The sequence below is a fragment of the Pongo pygmaeus genome, chromosome 15 (genome assembly GCF_028885625.2).
Source record: "Pongo pygmaeus isolate AG05252 chromosome 15, NHGRI_mPonPyg2-v2.0_pri, whole genome shotgun sequence".
In the NCBI taxonomy this organism is placed as follows: Eukaryota; Metazoa; Chordata; class Mammalia; order Primates; family Hominidae; genus Pongo; species Pongo pygmaeus.
The window spans coordinates 86,652,284-86,669,830 of NC_072388.2; the positions used below are offsets into that span (position 1 = coordinate 86,652,284).

The window sequence follows — 17,547 nt, forward strand, 5'->3', positions numbered from 1 at the left end:
AAATCCATTAAACCTCTTTTTTATAAATTACCCAGTCTCATGTAGTTATTTATAGCAATGTGAAAATGAACTAATACATAAAATTGGTACCAGGAGAGTGGGGAACTGCTATACCTGAAAATGTGGAAGCAAATTTGGAACTGGGTAATGGGCAGAGGTTGGAACAGTTTAAAGGCCTCAGAATAAGAGAGGAAGATGAGGGAATGTTTAGAACTTCTTAGAGACCTGTTAAATGGTTGTGACCAGAACGCTGATAGTGATATGGACAATGAAGTCCAGGCTGAGGTGGTCTCAGATGGAGATGAGGAACTTAATGGGAATAGTTCCAATAGCAAGTCACTCTTGTTATGCTTTAGCAAAAAGACTAGTGGCATTTTGCCCCTGCCCTAGATATCTGTGGAGCTTTGAACATGAGAGAGATGATTTAGGGTATCTAGCAGAAGAAATTTCTAAGCAGCAAAGCATTCAAGATGTGACCTGGCTGTTTCCAAAAGTGTACAGTCATATAAGTTCACAAAGAGATAGTCCAAAATTAGAACTTATGTTTAAAAGGGTAGCAGAGCATAAAAGTTTGGAAAATTTACAGCCTGAACATGTGGTAGAAAAGAAAAAGCCATTTTCTGGGGAGAAATTCAAGGCTGCATAAATTTGCATAAGTAAAGAGGAGCCAAATGTTAATAGCCATAACAATGGGAAAATGTCTCTAGGGCAAGTCAGAGACCTTGGCAGCAGCCCCTCTTGTAACAGGCCCAGAGGCTTAGGAGGGAAAAATTGGTTTCCTGGGCCAGGCCCAGGGCCCTCTGCTCTGTACAGCCTCCTGAAATGGTGCCCTGTGCCCCAGAAGCTCCAGTTCCAGCTCTGGCTAAAAGGGGCCAAGGTACAGTTGAGGCCATTGCTTCAAAGGGCACAAGCCCCAAGGCTTGGTGGCTTCTACATGGTGTTAGGCCTGCAGGTGCACAGAAGGCAAGAGTTTGGAGCCTTTGCCTAGATTTCAGAGGATGTATGGGAACACCTGGATGTCCAGGCAGAAGTCTGTTGCATGAGCGGAGCCCTCATGGAGAACGTCTATGAAGGCAGTGTAGAGGCAAAATGTGGGGTTGGAGCTGCCACACAGAGTTCACACTGGGGCAATGCCTATTGGAGCTGTAAGAAAGAGAGCCATTGTCCTCCAGACCCCAGAATGATAGATCCACTGACAGACTGCATTGTGTGCCTGCAAAAGCCACAGTCATTCAACGCCAGACTATGAAAGCAGCCACAGAGGCTGAACCCTGCAGAGCCACAGGAGTGGAGATTTCCAAGGCCTTGGGAGCCCAACTCTTGCTTCAGCATGTCCTGGATTTGAGACATGAAGTCAAAGGAGATTATTTTGGAGTCTTAAGACTTAATAACTGCTCTGCTGGCTTTCAGACTTGCATGGGGCCTATATCCCCTTTGTTTTGTCCAATTTCTCCGATCTGGAATGGAAGCATTTACCCAATGCCTGTAGCCCTATTGTATCTTGAAAGTAATTTACTTGCTTTTGATTTTACAGGCTCATAGGTGGTAGGGATCTGCCTTGTCTCAGATGCGACTTTGGACTTGGACTTTGGGGTTAATGCTGGAATGAGTTAAGACTTTGGTGGACTGTGGGGAAGGTATGATCAAGTTTTGAAAAGTGGGAAGACCATGAGTTTTGGGAGGGACCAGGGGTGAAATGATATGGTTTGGCTCCGTGTCTCCACCCAAATCTCATGTGGAGTTGTAATCCTCATCTGTCAGGGGAGGGACCTGATGGGAGGTGATTAGACCATGGGGGCAGCCTTCCCTCTTGCTGTTCTCACGATAGTGAGTGAGTTCTCACGAGATGTGATGATTTAAAAGTGTGGCACTTCTCCGCCCTCTCTCTCTCCTGCCACCATGTGAGACGTGCCTTGCTTCCCCTTTGCCTTCTGCTGTGATTGTAAATTTCCTGAGGCCTCTCCAGCCATGCATAACTGTGAGTCAATTAAATCTCTTTTCTTTATAAATTACCCATTCTCAGGTAGTTCTTTATAGCAGTGTGAAAATGGACTAATACAATACCCTTCTTCTTCCCTTCATTCTGCAGTATGAAATAAGATTTTGATGGCTGGATATTCAGCGGCCATCTGGGACCATGAGTATTGAATCTCCATGCTAGGTGGAACAGTAAGCTGGATCATAGGTGATTTCATAGAGTTACTACAGCAGTGCCGGAATACCACCTATAGGCTTCTTTTATGTAATAGAGAAACAAATTTCTGTTCAAGCCATTGTTCTTGGAATCTGTGTTACTCTTGGCAGAATCTAAATCTGGTATATTTTACTTAAAAATATATACCTATATTTTAAATAAATTAATATAAGTATTAAAGTGATGTGGTTGGTTTGTTTGGGTTCAACTATTAGCAGCATCTTTCGGAGAAGTAGGATATGCAGCATGCTGGTCCAAATATTAACATTGACTAATACTGCTGGTGGAAATGAGATATCACATTAAGAAGCAATCAAGAGTCAAATATGTAAAAGAAGTTGTACATGAAAGTACACAAGTTGGTCCTTGCATTCAAAATATTAAAACACCCTATTTGTTTGTAACTGAAAATAGTTATTTAAAAACAGTAGTGCATTTGCACAATTTAGTCCAGCTCTTTTTTAAGTACAACAGAGCAATATTAGGCAGATGAGACTTGGTGACCACAAATGAGTGTGGTACTGGGGCTCTAAGAAGAAGCAGATGTCCAAAATCATCATTCTGCCTGAAAGTTTACCAGTCAGATTGCTATCCTTTCATTTTAAGGTTTCTGCTCCTTGTTAATTGCAAATATCCATGGCACAGGTACTACCGTGAGTGTGCTTGCTACAAACAAGTAGGAGGGAATAGATGAGTAAAAGATGGGGGAAAAGCCACAGTGGTCTTTGGCAAGGACATTCAAGCTCACAGGCTCATGGTGGTGATCACAAAGGGGAAAGGAGAGTCTCCAAATATAAATAGAGTACAATTCACAAATATTTACTAAGCTGTGAATCCTTTCAATAAATGATTAATCGATAAGTCACAGGCCCTGAAGATACAATGGTAAACAATAAAGATCCACGATAATTTTGCCTATATCAGAGATGAGACACCACGCCACCCACAATTTCCAGGCTGATGCCATTTAGGTTACTGAATTTGAAAGCAAGATGCACGTTAGTACCTCTTTACATTTCAAAAGTCTGGATTTCAAAAGTCCTCAAATTGTTGATCAGTTGATTAGTTAATTTAGTCAAAAATATTCAAACTATTTTATGTCTCAGAATAGATAGGATATTTAAAGTGTAATACAGAAATTATACCAATACTGGGGGGATTGCTAAGATTGTCCACATGTGCCAGCAAAATCATCTATTTCTGGTCTTTAGTCAAGTCTAAGAAAGTTCATGTTGACATATTAGGAGGAAATTATTATACCTGCTTATACTGAAAAAGAAAATTCAACCATAAATATTGCAATACTATAAGATGCTATAACATTCTGCAAAACAACCTGTTGCACATTTCTACTTGGAAGGTAGCATATTTCATGATTATGCACATCCATGACAGAGATAAGCATTTATATGGTAATAACTGCAATATGGGCAGCTACAGCCTTTCACTATAAGCCATGAGCCTCTTCATCAGAAAAAGCCATTGGGGCACAATTTATCACTAGAAAGTGTGTTTGACTGGCTTAGATGTTCAGAAAAAATAAATATTTTCTTCATGCACATGTCTTAAGTAGTAGCAGGAGCATGGTTTGTACCTTTACATAAAAAAATCAAAATAAATGCCAGTGTTTAGGTAGTCAGAAAAATAAATATACAAAAAAAAGGAGTAATAAGTTTCCTCTTCTATGCCCATACCTCAGTAAACACAGAGTCCCATGTACAAGTGGTACAAATGCCACCATAAAGAGTCAGTGACTATAGAAAGAGACTGAAGTGCTTATTTAAAATCTTGCTATCACAGGATTAAGAGAAACCTGGGTCTAGGACTGAGAACTCAGTAGTATAGAACAGAAGAGGAAACAGTCATCTCTGATGACATCAATAATTGTTTATAATAACTCCATTGACATCAATAGTTGTTCTGATAATAATTCTGGTGGCTAATATTTATTGAATGCTTACTAAATGGACTAATTATCCTTCTGGGGGCTTTACGTATGTTTTCTCATTTAATTCTGAAACATATACTATCACTTCAGGGCTCCTATTAACCCATTTTTTTAAATAGCTGGTTAAATATAGGTTTAGAGATATGGTGACTTATCCAAAATCACAAAGTGGCAGATTTGAGTTTTGGACCTAATTGTGCTTGACTCCAATGCCTATGGGCTTGTCACAATAAAGTAGTGGAGAGAAGGCCATTATCTTCCAGTGGAGCCTCCCTGATGCCCAGGCTGGTGACCAGAGGGTAAATGCAATACCTTCTGGACAGTGGCGATATGCTGGCATCCCAGGGAGCTGGATTATATGAGAGACATGGCTGGCTCAAATGCCCATGTAAACCTCAAAAGCAGATTAGGGATGAAGAGATTAAGTGAATATTTCCTGAGCATAGATGAGAAGTGTGAAGCAGGTTCACTGTGCACTGGTTACCAGCTTGTGTCAGTCTGCTGAGACAGGCCCCACTTAAGCACAACAAGATACATGAAATGGATGTATGATTTACAGATGGGAACAACAGACAAAGGACAACAGAAGCCTAGAACTCATTGCAAGTTGGCCCCCCAAGGCTCAGGAAATCGGCCTGGGGTGAATGGAATCTCCTCGTCTGCATGTACTTCACTTACACTGCAGCTGAAGGACCTCAGAATGTAGCCTGCCCTGGGTTATATATCCCAGGGACAACATGACAGGCTGGGCTAAAGCACCAAAGGACATCCTATTTCTAGGGAGAAGTGGAGCAGACCCTGAGCTGTTCTGGTTAGTTCCTGCCTATCTCAGGCTGTTGCATTCACAGCACATTCTACAGTTATTCCTGAGAACTACAAGCAAGATTGAAGAGGGAACAGGATCAGTCCAAGGCCATCCAGAGAACTGCGTGATAAGGAACTCCTGGGAATTTTGGCAGCTGGTGGGTGGGTGGAAGAGGGAAGCTAAGGAGGGGGGTCCTTGAGGTCCTGCAGCTGTGCAGGTGAGGGCTAAAGGGATGGCAAAATTGAGATAATGTAGCCGCATGGCTACCAAAATGAGGATGTTCATATTTATCAAGTGATTCAGTAAAACCATCTGGAGCTTCGGCTGTGTGCTCGTGCCCTTCGCACTGGAGAGAAGACAAAAGCACCTTTTTATTCCTACCCTCAAATAGTTTTCTACCTCTGTGTGTGTGTGTGTGTGTGAGAGAGAGAGAGAGAGAGATGTGCAATTGACTATAATGTATGACACAGGGGCATCACTAGAGTCAAAGGCCACTTTACATGTTAAGCCATCCATTCTGGAGGCATTAGAGACATTGCCAAAAGTGAGGGTGACTATGTACATCATTTTGGTAATTAGGAAAAAAATGTGCTATGAAAAAATAGTATGCCATTTTTACCTCTATTTTCAAGCTCTGATTTGGGGTTTTCCTCTTATTTTTATCCAGTGTGTTTCCTGCTTCCTGTTAATGCCCACTCAGGAGACTGACTGCTTTCTGGCAAGAAGGGGGTAAGCACAGTACCTATAATCTGCATTATTAGTTAGGTTCTGTCAACTGACCTCCTAATTTCAGAAGCTAAATAAAATATAGATTTTTTGTTGTTGCTATTTATGAAAGTGACAACTCAGGTGTCTCCGGTTTGTTGGTTTTCCTGAGCAGCTCCACTCCAAGGGGTGGCTCAAGGACCAGGTTCCTTCCAACATGGCACCACTTCTTCTCCAGATTAGTGCCATGCAAACTTTCATTCACAGGCCAGTGCCAGTCCATGGCTTGGATTAGCCCAGGAGCCGCTTATGAATGGTCTCAGTGAGGGAAGTACGGAAATTGAGGGAGAGCATATGGAAACTTTAGAAACTGGCCATTGCTGCAATATTCAAGTTCATGGTGAGTGGATTTTTCTCACTCAACAGAGTATAGATCATTTTGGTTGTGGCCAAACTCACCCAGCACATGTGGCTTCCTAGTTGATTGGAAATTTAAGAAAACATAAATAACAGATTGACAGCTAGAAAAAGCTACACTCTATATCCTCAGAGTTCTCATGATTTCACTGGCAGATTGGAGAAAGAGAATGGTAAGCTGTCCATGAGAGGGTTTTCTATTACCCACCTGGCAGGGCCCATGTTACTTCTGCCCATTCCGTTGGCCACAACTCTGTTACATGGTTGCATCTTTTTGCATGGGAGACTGGGGCATAATCTGATTGAATGTCCAGTAAGAAAATGGAAAGAAGTTGGCAGTCATCCATCCTCACTAAACCTATTGCTGCATTTGCTACCAGTTTCTGTTGACCAAATAATGCAAGCATGAAAAGGAGTTCTATGACTTCCCAGCCAGAATCTTACCACTGTGAGTGTTCTTGATGGAGCTGCCCCAACAGAGACTTCAAATCAGGATTGATTCCCGTCTCATTCCTAACTCACCTTCTCTATTTTCTTAATTTTGAGCGCTCGAAAACCTTCCAATAAATACTCTTCTGTTTAAGTTAGCCAGGATTAAGTTCTTCGTTAGGAATTTTTAAAAATCTCAAAGCTAATACAGGAGAAGTGGGAGGTAAGTAGGGAGAAAAAAAAAGAGAGAGTGGATGGACAGAATGGCATCTAGCTAGGAAGATTCTTTAAATAAACATATTATGACTCACTTACTTTGATTCAGAACTGCCATTTGAACAAAGTCAGCTCTATAGGTCATGGACGATTCTTTACCTTGAAATAAGACGATGAGTTCTACAGTACCTCAATCATTCATGCGTCTCCCTGAACAAATCAATTGCATTGATTACGCTAAAAGGTGTAAGTTGCTTTGACATGCACAAGTAGGAGAGAATGTCTGAAAGGCAAATCATTTTATCCAAATCAAGGTTTTTGCATAATTTATGCTTAGTGACATTCTTTACCAGAGGGACTTTCATGGTCTCACCAAAAAAAAAAAAAAAAGCCTTGAATCAGATATATATATATATAATATTTTAATGTAAATTCTCCCAGAATGGTAATGGTAACCTGGAGTATAAAGGGGCAGTGGCTTAACAAGAAGAAAGTTTTCTAGAACGAGGGGAGACTCAGCCACCGTATTATGTCAGCAGCCCTGGTGAACCCCAGTGATGTTTTATTTTATGCTCAGTTTGCCATCTATAGCCCTGCTCTGTGTAGAGGAGCACATAGACTGGGCTCTCTGCCCTTTTTTAGCACTCCTCAGACCTCTCTGAAAATAATGCTGCTTTCAGACAAAGTCCAAAGTTCTAGGTATTTCTTTCTTTCTCTGCTCCACAATCTGGTGCTGACCAACCTCTTTCTCTGGATCTCCAGTTCAGTGGTGGAAAACCCAGCAAAAAATTATCATCTGGATTCTAGAAGCACACATTGGTGAGTCTTACAGGACTTGTATGATAGCAAAGGCACATTGGCTGATTTTCATATCTGAGTAAAGAGATTTCTCAAGAGCGGTGTTCACGTTGTTGTCCCATATTTAGCTCTACTGAGTCATTTCTTGGTGCTTTTAATATAAGAGATTTTTAGCACATTTCTCTTCTAGTGGGGCTACTAGCCTTTGCACTCACTCTCATTTGCTAAGTGTCAGGGATTATTAGCTGGAGGCCTGCAGGTAGGAGGTAGTCTAGAGAGGTGCTTCACTTGTTCTTAAAAAGTAACTTAGAGGCCAGGTGCAGTGGTTCACACCTGTGATGCTGGCACTTGGGGAGGCTGAGGCGGTCGGATCACAATGTCAGGAGTTCAAAACCAGCCTGACCAATATGGTGAAACCCCGTCTCTACTAAAAATACAAAAATTAGAGGGGCATGGTGGTGCACACCTGTAGTCCCAGCTACTCAGGAGGCTGAGGCAGAAGAATCGCTTGAACCCAGGAGGCAGAGGTTGCAATGAGCCGAGATCATGCCACTGCACTCCAGCATGGGTGACAGAGTGAGATTCCATCTAAAAAAAATGTAACTTAGATTCCAATGTTTTTAAATTGGGAATATTTCACGTAGATATCTGATTTATAGAATCACTAGTGGATTTGGCAATACTGGGTTTGCATTAAAGCATTCTCACATGCTTTCACCAGCCACAGCCTTAGAAAGAGCACGCTTTAGGCAATGTGTGCAAGTTCCAGTTTACCAAAACACTCAGCATCCCCTGTAGTCTTTCTCTAAATCCAGGAATTTGAGAAAAGGCAGATGGCATCTGGGCAGTCTGAGTAAGCCCTAAGATAGGCAGGTCTGACTTCATGAAGGAGTGAAGGGCCACTGTCTCTTTAAAAAAAAAAAAATACCACTTTCTTCACCTTCAAAAGTCTGAAATCCTTCTAGTAAGTCATAATGTTTCCATTAAATATTGCCAGAGGACTTTTAGGGGTCAAAGCCAGTAGGTGAGGATACACAGTGCCAACAAATCTTTCTTGGAGACTGTTTGAATAGTAAAGACATTAGCAAGGAGGGTTCTAGGTATGAAATTAAGCCAGACATAAGCACAAGGCATGTAAATGAGGTCACAACCATCTAAAGCCAGGAGGAAGGGGCTTCAGGAGAGGTACCCCTGCCAGAGAACCATGTAGAGACCTCAGCTAACACAGACAAGAAACCCTCAGTCTATGACCTGAGTGGCAAACATGATCTGTGAAATGGTAACATCTAAATTTTACACCTCCTGCTCTTCAACAAATACTCATTAGACACTTCAGTTAAGCCAGGAACTACTCCAAATGTTCTCACATGTATTAAGCCACTGCTTGAAGAAGAGGGAGGTCTCACTGACCCAAAGTGAGAAATTATGAAGAAGACCTTATCACTGGATAGAAACCAGATCTTTCCTTCACTCAGTTGTATGCTCTGCTCTATACAATCCCCTCTGAATGGGCCATTCTTTCCTGCTCCTCCATCACCTGTTGTTCTCCTTTGTTGTCCTGTTAATAATACCTCTGTTCTAATGCTCTGTTCAGGTTGCGTGAGGACCCTCCTCTATGCTTTCATTGTACCCCTAAGCACATCTCTCTTAGATCCTCTGAACTGCATTACAATGATATAGCTACATCTCTCTCTCCTATTAGAATCCCTGACCATAGATCCTCTGAACTGCATTACAATGATATAGCTACATCTCTCTCTCCTATTAGAATCCCTGAAGGCTGCATCTCATTCACAGCAAAGAACTTGGCACATGGTAAACATATAAGCAATCCTACTGAATAAATGAGCTCACATTTGCCCACTACATTTGAAGAGTTGGCAGAAATTCAGGGGAAAATGTGCAATCAGCAGGTGGTATGCAGAACTCAAGTATGGGGCTAGAAATTTAGTTTGAGTAGTTGAATATTGAGGTGTACTCATGGGGGATGGTGCAATTATGAAGGAAGATAGAAAAGATCCATTAGAGGAGAGGAAGACAACCACAAAATCAACTACCCAGAAGAAAAAGAATCAAAAGATTGAAGTGTTTTGGAAAGACAAGGAGGAAGAGCTTCGAAGATGAAATGTGTGGCTGACATGGTGACATTTTGCAAACAGGTTGGTTAAGGTAGAAACTTTTTTTACGTAAGTAAGACTATAGGGACCCAAGAAACAAAATAGAGAAATGGTGGTGGTGCACTATTCTTTCAAAGAATATGGTAAAGTGAAGGATAGATATTAGGTGAAACAATGAAAAAGTAGGGACAATTTCGGATAATTTTTAGACACGCACATTGGTAAATTGAAGAGGATGAGATAAAGATGATGAAGAGGCAAGATGGCTGAATGAAAGTCTCCATCAATTGTCCCCCCTGCAGGAACACCAAAATTTAACAACTAACTACACATTAAAAGCACCATCATAAGAACTAAAAGTCAGGTGAGCAACCACAGTACCCGGCTTTAACTTCATATTGCTGAAAGAAACACTGAAGAGGGTAGGAAAGACAGTCTTGAATTGCCATCACCACCTCTCCTTCATCCCCTGGCAGTAGCCATATGATGTGGAGAGAGAAAGTGTGTGCTTGGGGGAGGGAGAGCACGGTCACTGGGGGGACTTGGCATTAAACTCAATGCTACCTTGTCACCACAAAGAGCAAAACAGTGTTGGGTTCTGCCAATGGCTGTCCATGAAGGGAGCATTTAGACCAGCCTTAGCCAAAGAAGAATCACCAACCCCAGTTGTCAGAATTGAGTTTCTTGGCAAGCCTCACCACCATAGGCTAAAAAGCTCTGGATTCCAAGGTAAACTTGAAAGACAGTCTAGGACACAAGGGTCACCCCTAGGCAACTCCTAGTGCTGGGCTGGGCTTAAAACCAGTGGACTAGTGCAGCATATGATGTCATGAGATACCAGAGAAGGTGAATAAGGATGTGCTTGCACTACCCCTCCCCCAGCCCCAGTTAGTACAGCTCACAGCAATAAGAGTGTCTCCTTCCTTCTGCTTGAAGCGAGGACAGTGAACAGTAAGGAGGACTTTGTCATGCATCTAGGATACCAGTTCTGCCATAATAAGACAGAGAACTGGGCAGAGTCATGAGGCCATCTTTCTAGGCACCAGCTCCTGGACATTTCTAGACTGACCCTGGGCTAGAAGGGAACCCACTGCCTTGAAGGGAAGGACCCAGTCCTGGCAGGATTCACTGCCTACTGACGAAAGAGCCCTTGGGCCCTGAGTAACCCATAGTGATATCTAGGTAGTATACCGTGAGACTCTGAGACGTGCTGGCTTCAAGTGAGATTCCCATCTGTGGGGGCTACAGTGAAAGACTCCTGACTGAGAAAAGCAGTAGGAAAAGTTTTGCACCCTAGGTACCAGCTAGGCCAGTGGGGATACAGTACCAAGCAGACTACTGGGGTCCCTAAGTCCAGGCCTAGGATCTTGGACAGCTTTTCTGGACCTGCCCTGGGCCAGAGGGAGCCCACTGCCTTGAAGGGTGAGTCCCAGGCCTGGCAGCATTCACCATAAGCTGACTGAAGAGCCCCTGGGCTTTAAGTGAACATCAGTGGTGGCCTGGCAGTACTCCCCATGGGCCTGTGGTGGTGGTGGTCACAAGGGACACTGCTTTCTGCCTGTGGAAAGGGGAAAGCAGAGCAGGAAGGACTTTGTCCTGGGGTTTGAGGACCAGCTTAGCCACAGAAGAACAGAACGCCAGTCCCTGACTCCTAGACAGTATCTCTGGACCCACCCAGGCCCTAGGGGAACTCACTGCCTTTAAGGGAAGGACACAGACCTGGCTGGCTTTCCCACTTGTTGATTGTACAATCCAAAGCCCTAGAGTGAACACAGGCAGTAGCCAGGTAGTGGTTACAGGGGGCCCTTGATGAGACCCAGTGCTGTGCTGGCTTCAGTTCTGACCCAGCGCAGTCCCAGTGGTGGTGGCCACAGAAGTGCTGGCATCATCCTACTTGTAGCTCCAGGTGGCTCAGCAGAGAGACAGAGAGAGAGATTCTGTGTGTTTATGAGAAAGTAAGGGAAGAGAAAAAGAGTCTCTGCCTGATAATCTGGAGAATTCTTCCTAATCTTATCCAAGACCGCCAAGGTGGTACCTCTACGAGTTTGCAAGAACCACAGCATTAATGGGCTTATGGATCAAGTCCCTTCAAATACCTAGAAAGCCTTCCCAAGAAAGATGAGTATAAAAAAAGCCCAGACTGAGAAGATTACAACAAATACCTAACTCTTCAATGCCCAGACACCAATGAACAACCATAAGCATCAAGACCATGCAGGAAAACATTACCTCACCAAATGAAATAAGTAATGCAACAGGGACCAATCCTGGAGAAACAAAGATATGTGACTTTTCAAACAGAGAATTCAAAATAGCTGTTTTAAAGAAACTCATAGAAATTCAACATAACACAGATAAGGAATTCAGAATTCTACCAGGAAAGTTAGCAAAGAGATTAAAAAAATTAAAAAGAGTCAAGCAGAAATTCTGGAGTTGAAGAATGCAATTGACACACTGAAGAATGCATCAGAGTCTCTTAACAGCAGAACTGATCAAGCAAAACAAAGAATTAGTGACTTGACAATAAGCTATTTGCAAATACACAGCAAGAGGAGACAAAAGGAAAAAGAATTTTTAAAAAATGAAGCACACCTACAAAATCTAGAAAATAGCCTAAAAGGGGAAAAGCTAAGAGTTATTTGTCTTAAAGAGAGAGAGAAAGAGACTGTGGTAGAAAGTTTATTCAAAGGGATAATATCAGAGAATTTCCCAAACCTACAGAAAGATATCAACATTCAACTACAAGAAGGTTATAGAATATCAAGCAGATTTTACCCAAAGAAGACTACCTGAAGACATTTAATAATCAAATTCCCAGAGGTCAAGGATGAGGAAAGAATCCTAAAACAAATAGAAAATAAAATAATGTACAATGGAGCTCCAATATGTCTGGCAGCAGATTTTTCAGTGGAAACCTTACAGCCCAGGAGAGAATAGCATGACATATTTAAAGTGCTAAAGGAAAAAAAATCTTTTACCTTAGAACAAAATATCCAGTGAACATATCCTTCAAGCATGAAGTAGAAATAAAAACTTTCCCAGACAAACAAAAGCTGAGGGATTTCATCAACACCAGAACTGTCCTAAAAAAAATAAAAATTCTAAAGGGAGTTTCTCAATCTGAAAGAAAAGGATGTCAATGAGCAAGAAGAAATCATCTGAGTTTTGTACTTATCAGTAAGTCTTGTACATTCCCAGTAACTACAATAACTTTTCAAGACCAAGGCAGTATAATAAGACATAAAAAGAAATAACAAAAAGTTAAAAAGCAGGGGGATTAAGTTAAAGGGTAGAGTTTTTATTAGTATTCTTTTTCCTTGGTTGTGTGTTTTTGAAATCAGTGTTAAGTTGTTATTAGTTCAAAAGATTTGGTTGTAAGATAGCATTTGCAAGCCTCATGGTAACTTCAAATAAAAAAATACAATGCATACAGAAAAAATAAAAAGCAAGAAATTAAATTGTATCACCAGAGAAAATGACCTTCACTAAATGAAGACAGGAAAGAAAAAAAGAAGGAAGGGAAGACTACAAAATCACCAGGAAACAAATTTTAAAATGGCAGGAGTTAAGTCCTTACTTATTAATAATAACATTGAATGTAAATGAACTAAATTCTCCAATTGAAAGACAGAGTGCCTGAATGGATTTTTTTAAAAGACCCAATGATCCGTTGCCCTCAAGAAACACACTTCAACTGTAAAGATGCATATAGACTGAAAATTAACGTATGGAAAAAGATACTTTATGCCAGTGGAAACAAAAAAAAGCAGGAGTAGCTACACTTATATCAGATAAAATAGATTTCAAGACAAAAACTATGAAAAGAGACAAAGAACGTCATTATATAATAATAAAGGGGTCAAGTCACCAAGAGGACATAACAATTATAAATACATTTGTACCCAATATGAGAGCACCCAGATATACAAAGAAAATGTTATTAGAGCTATAGAGAGATATATCCTAATAAAATAACAGCTGCAGACTTCAACAACCCACTTTTGGCATCGGACAGATCTTCAACACCGAAAATCAACAACAAAAAAATAGGACTTATTCTGCACTGCAGACCAAATGGACCTAATAGATATTTACAGAACATTTCATCCAACAGCTGCAGAATACACATTTTTTTTCTCCTCAGGACATGGTTAATTCTCTAAGATAAACCATGCAAGGTCATAAAACAACACATGGACACAGGAAGGGGAACATCACACTCTGGGGACTGTTGTGGGGTGGGGAGAGGGGGGAGGGATAGCATTAGGAGATATACCTAATGCTAAATGACGAGTTAATGGGTACAGCACACCAGCATGACACATGTATACATATGTAACTAACCTGCACATTGTGCACATGTACCCTAAAAGTATAATAATAAAATTAAAAAATTAAAAAATTTAAAAAAACATTCAAAAAGTAATATCAAGCATCTCTCTGACTGCAATGGAATAAAACTAGAAATTAATAATAAGGAATTTTGGAAACTTTACAAACACATGGAAACTAAATGATATATGCCTGAAAGATCAGTGGTTAAATGAAGAAATTGAGAAGGAAATTGAAAGATTTCTTGAAACAAATGATAATGGAAGCACAATATATCAAAACTTATGAGATACAGTGAAACCAGTACTAAGAAGAAAATATAAGTGCCAATATCAAAAAAAAGAAAAGAAAAATTTCAAGTAAATAACCTACTGATATATCTGATATATCTTGAAGAACTAGAAAAGCAAGTACAAACCAAACATAAAATTAGTAAAAGAAAATAAGTAATAAAAATCAGAGTAGAAATAAAGGAAATTGAAATGAGGAAAACAATACAAAAGACTAATGAAATGAAAATTTGGTTTCTTGAACAGGTAAAGAAAATTGACAAACTTTAGCCAGACTAAGAAAAAAAAGAGAAGATCCAAATAAAATCAGAGATGAAAAAGGAGACATTACCTCTGATACCACAGAAATTCAAAGGATCATTAGTGGCTACTATGAGCAACTATATGCCCAAAGCTGGAAAATTAGGAGAAGATGGATAAATTCCTAGACACATACAACCTAAAAAGATTATATCATAAAGAAACTCAAAATCTGAACAGACCAATAAAATGTAATGAGATTAAAGCCATAATCAAAAGTCTTCCAGTAAAGAAAAGCATAGAACCCAACATCTTCACTGCCAAATTCTACCACAAATACAAAGAAGAACTAATACCAATCCTACTAAAACTATCCTGAAAAATAGAGGACAGGGGACTACTTCCAAACTTATTCTACAAGGCCAGTATTATCCTGATACCAAAACCAGCCAAAGACACATCAAAAAAAAGAAAACTACAGGTCAATATATCTGAAGAATATTGATGCAAAAACCCTCAACAAAATACCAGCAAATCAAATTCAACAATACATTAGAAAGATTTATCATGACCAAGTGGGATTTAATCCAGGGATGCAGGATGTTTCAGCATTCATAAATCAATCAATCTGATACATCATATCAACAGAATGAAGAACAAAAGCCATATGATCATTTCAATTGATGCTGAAAAAACATTTGATAAAATTCAACATCCCTTCAAGATAAAAATCCTCAAAAAAACCAGGTATAAGAAGAACATACCTCAACATAGTAAAAGCTGTATATGACAGGCCCACAACTAGTATCATACTGGATGGGGAAAAACTGAAAGCCTTGCCTCTAAGATCTGGAACACAATAAGGATACCCACTTTCACCACTGTCATTCAACGCAGTACTGAAAGTCCTAGCTGGAGCAATTAGACATTGCATGCCTGTATCAAAATATCTCATGTACCCCATAAATATATATACACACTAGGTACCCACAACAATTAAAATTTAAAAAGTAAGATGATGGAGAGATCAAGAAGGCAGAAGAAACAATTAATGGTCCAATCTTCCAGAGAAGGTAGAAAGAGATGAAATCCAGATATCAGGGCTAATGTTGGAAAGAGTTGGGATAGCTCTTATTCTGGAACAGAGGCTACAAAATTTTTTGAGATGGAAGAAAGTAAGTCTACTTGATTGAGAGGCAGTACTCTCAGCACTTAAACAGACTCGTCTTCAAATCCTAGTTCTGCCACCTATCAGCTGTCAGGTTCTGAATAAGCATCTTTGTGTATAACTTTCATCATATACACGTATATGTCTTTGTGTGCAGCTTTTATCTTACAAACTCATTAGGTTGCTTCCAAATCTTGGTTATTTTGAATAGTATTGCAACAAACATGGAAGTGCACATATCCTTTCAATATATTGATTTTCGAGACGGAGTCTCGCTCTGTCGCCCAGGCTGGAGTGCGGTGGTGTGATCTCGGCTCACTGCAAGCTCCACCTCCCGGGTTCACGCCATTTCTCCCGCCTCAGCCTCCCAAGTAGCTGGGACTACAGGCGCCCACCACCACGCCTGGCTAATTTTTTGTATTTTTTAGTAGAGACGGGGTTTCACCGAATTAGCCAGGATGGTCTCCATGTCCTGACCTCGTGATCCGTCCGCCTTGGCCTCCCAAAGTGCTGGGATTACAGGCATAAGCCACCGCGCCCGGCCCTGATTTTCTTTCTTTTGGGTATATACCCAAGAGTGGGATTGCTGGATCATATAGGTTGTCATGGCAAATGACGTGGCAACTACTCTTTCCTCTGCCAAGATAAACTGAATTTCCAAGATAAACAAGTCAAAGAAGAAAATAGGCACGTTGTTGAGGTGGGGGTCAGAGTTGCAGAGAGATAAGGGTCTGCTGGAAGGCAGAGGTCAGGCAATCCCAAATGAGACTGGTTAACTAGAGAGACACAGCAGTGAGTCCTAAATGCATCTTAGTGCCCCTGGGAAGATGACGTGGTAGACAGAATCATGTTCCCACTAACCCTGGCAAGATATCTACAACCTAATTTTCAGAACCTGTAAATATGTTACCTTAATAGCAAAAGGGACGTTGTAGATGTGATTAAGAAACTAGATGCAGAGAGATTATCCTGGATTATCTGAGTGGACACAATGTAATCACAAGGGTTTTTATAAGAGGGAGCCAGGTGGGACAGAGGCAGAGGAGATGTGACGTAAGAAGCTGAAATTACAGCGAGGCTCCTTGAAGATGGAGAAAGGGGCCATGAGTCTAGGAATACAGGTGGCCTCATGAAGCCGAAAGACACAAACAAATTCTCCTCTGAAGTCACCAGAGGGAGTGGAACCTGGCTGATACCTTGATTTTCGCCTCAGAAGATTCATTTTGAATGTCTAACCTCCAGAACCATGAGAGAATACATTTGTGATGTGTTAAGCTACTAAGTTTATAAGTTTGTTACAGCAGTAAGAGGAAACTAATACAGGTGGAAACCTAAGGGGTTAACTCAGCAGAAGAGTCAGTGGTATAGATTTTAGCCAGGGAAGCATGAGGCCCAGGATTTGACTTTTGTGCATATCAAGACCTGTATTATCTCACCACGCTGCTATTTCTCATACTGCATCCCCCTCCAAACTCAAGTGGTAACACTGAAGCCAAATGGAACAACTCAGAAGGAAATAAACTTTGAAACTCAAAGCAAAGCAGGAATAGACATTTCCACTCAGGTTACTTAGCCAGAGCCCAGCAATTTGTCAGTGAGCCAGGATATTGTAATTAAATGCTAAATTAAATGGTGGCATTGCTTTGTTCCTGAAAGCTTGATAAAACCACACTTCTCTCATTGTTAAATGTAACAGTGAGCTGCAGAGGATAAAAATTTGGCCCGATCTCTTCACCAGAAGATAGGCAGAACAGGCAGATGCTGCAATGTAGGTTTCACAGAACTTATACATAAATATGAGAAAGCTCAGAGTCTGAAATGTCAAAAGTTCTGAAAAACATGCCAGGTAACTTTACAGTTTTCTAAGTAAAATACCTCTGGCCTATGG

General features: G+C 40.8%; 1 protein-coding gene across 4 annotated transcripts in view; it reads right to left on the bottom strand.

Annotated features, from left to right (window-relative positions):
* LOC129012220 (uncharacterized) overlaps nucleotides 1–17,547 on the bottom strand; it is a 320,478-nt gene that overhangs the window by 235,089 nt on the left and 67,842 nt on the right. Inside the window, exon 1 of one of the 4 annotated variants that reach the window (XM_054447699.1) lies at nucleotides 6,278–6,438. The exons of the other annotated variants lie outside the window; for them this stretch is intronic. Within the exon in view, the coding sequence (XP_054303674.1) occupies nucleotides 6,278–6,416 (139 nt within the window). The 5' untranslated portion in view covers nucleotides 6,417–6,438. Of the gene's footprint in view, nucleotides 1–6,277; nucleotides 6,439–17,547 lie in introns of those variants that run through there. 4 annotated transcript variants of the gene reach the window in all.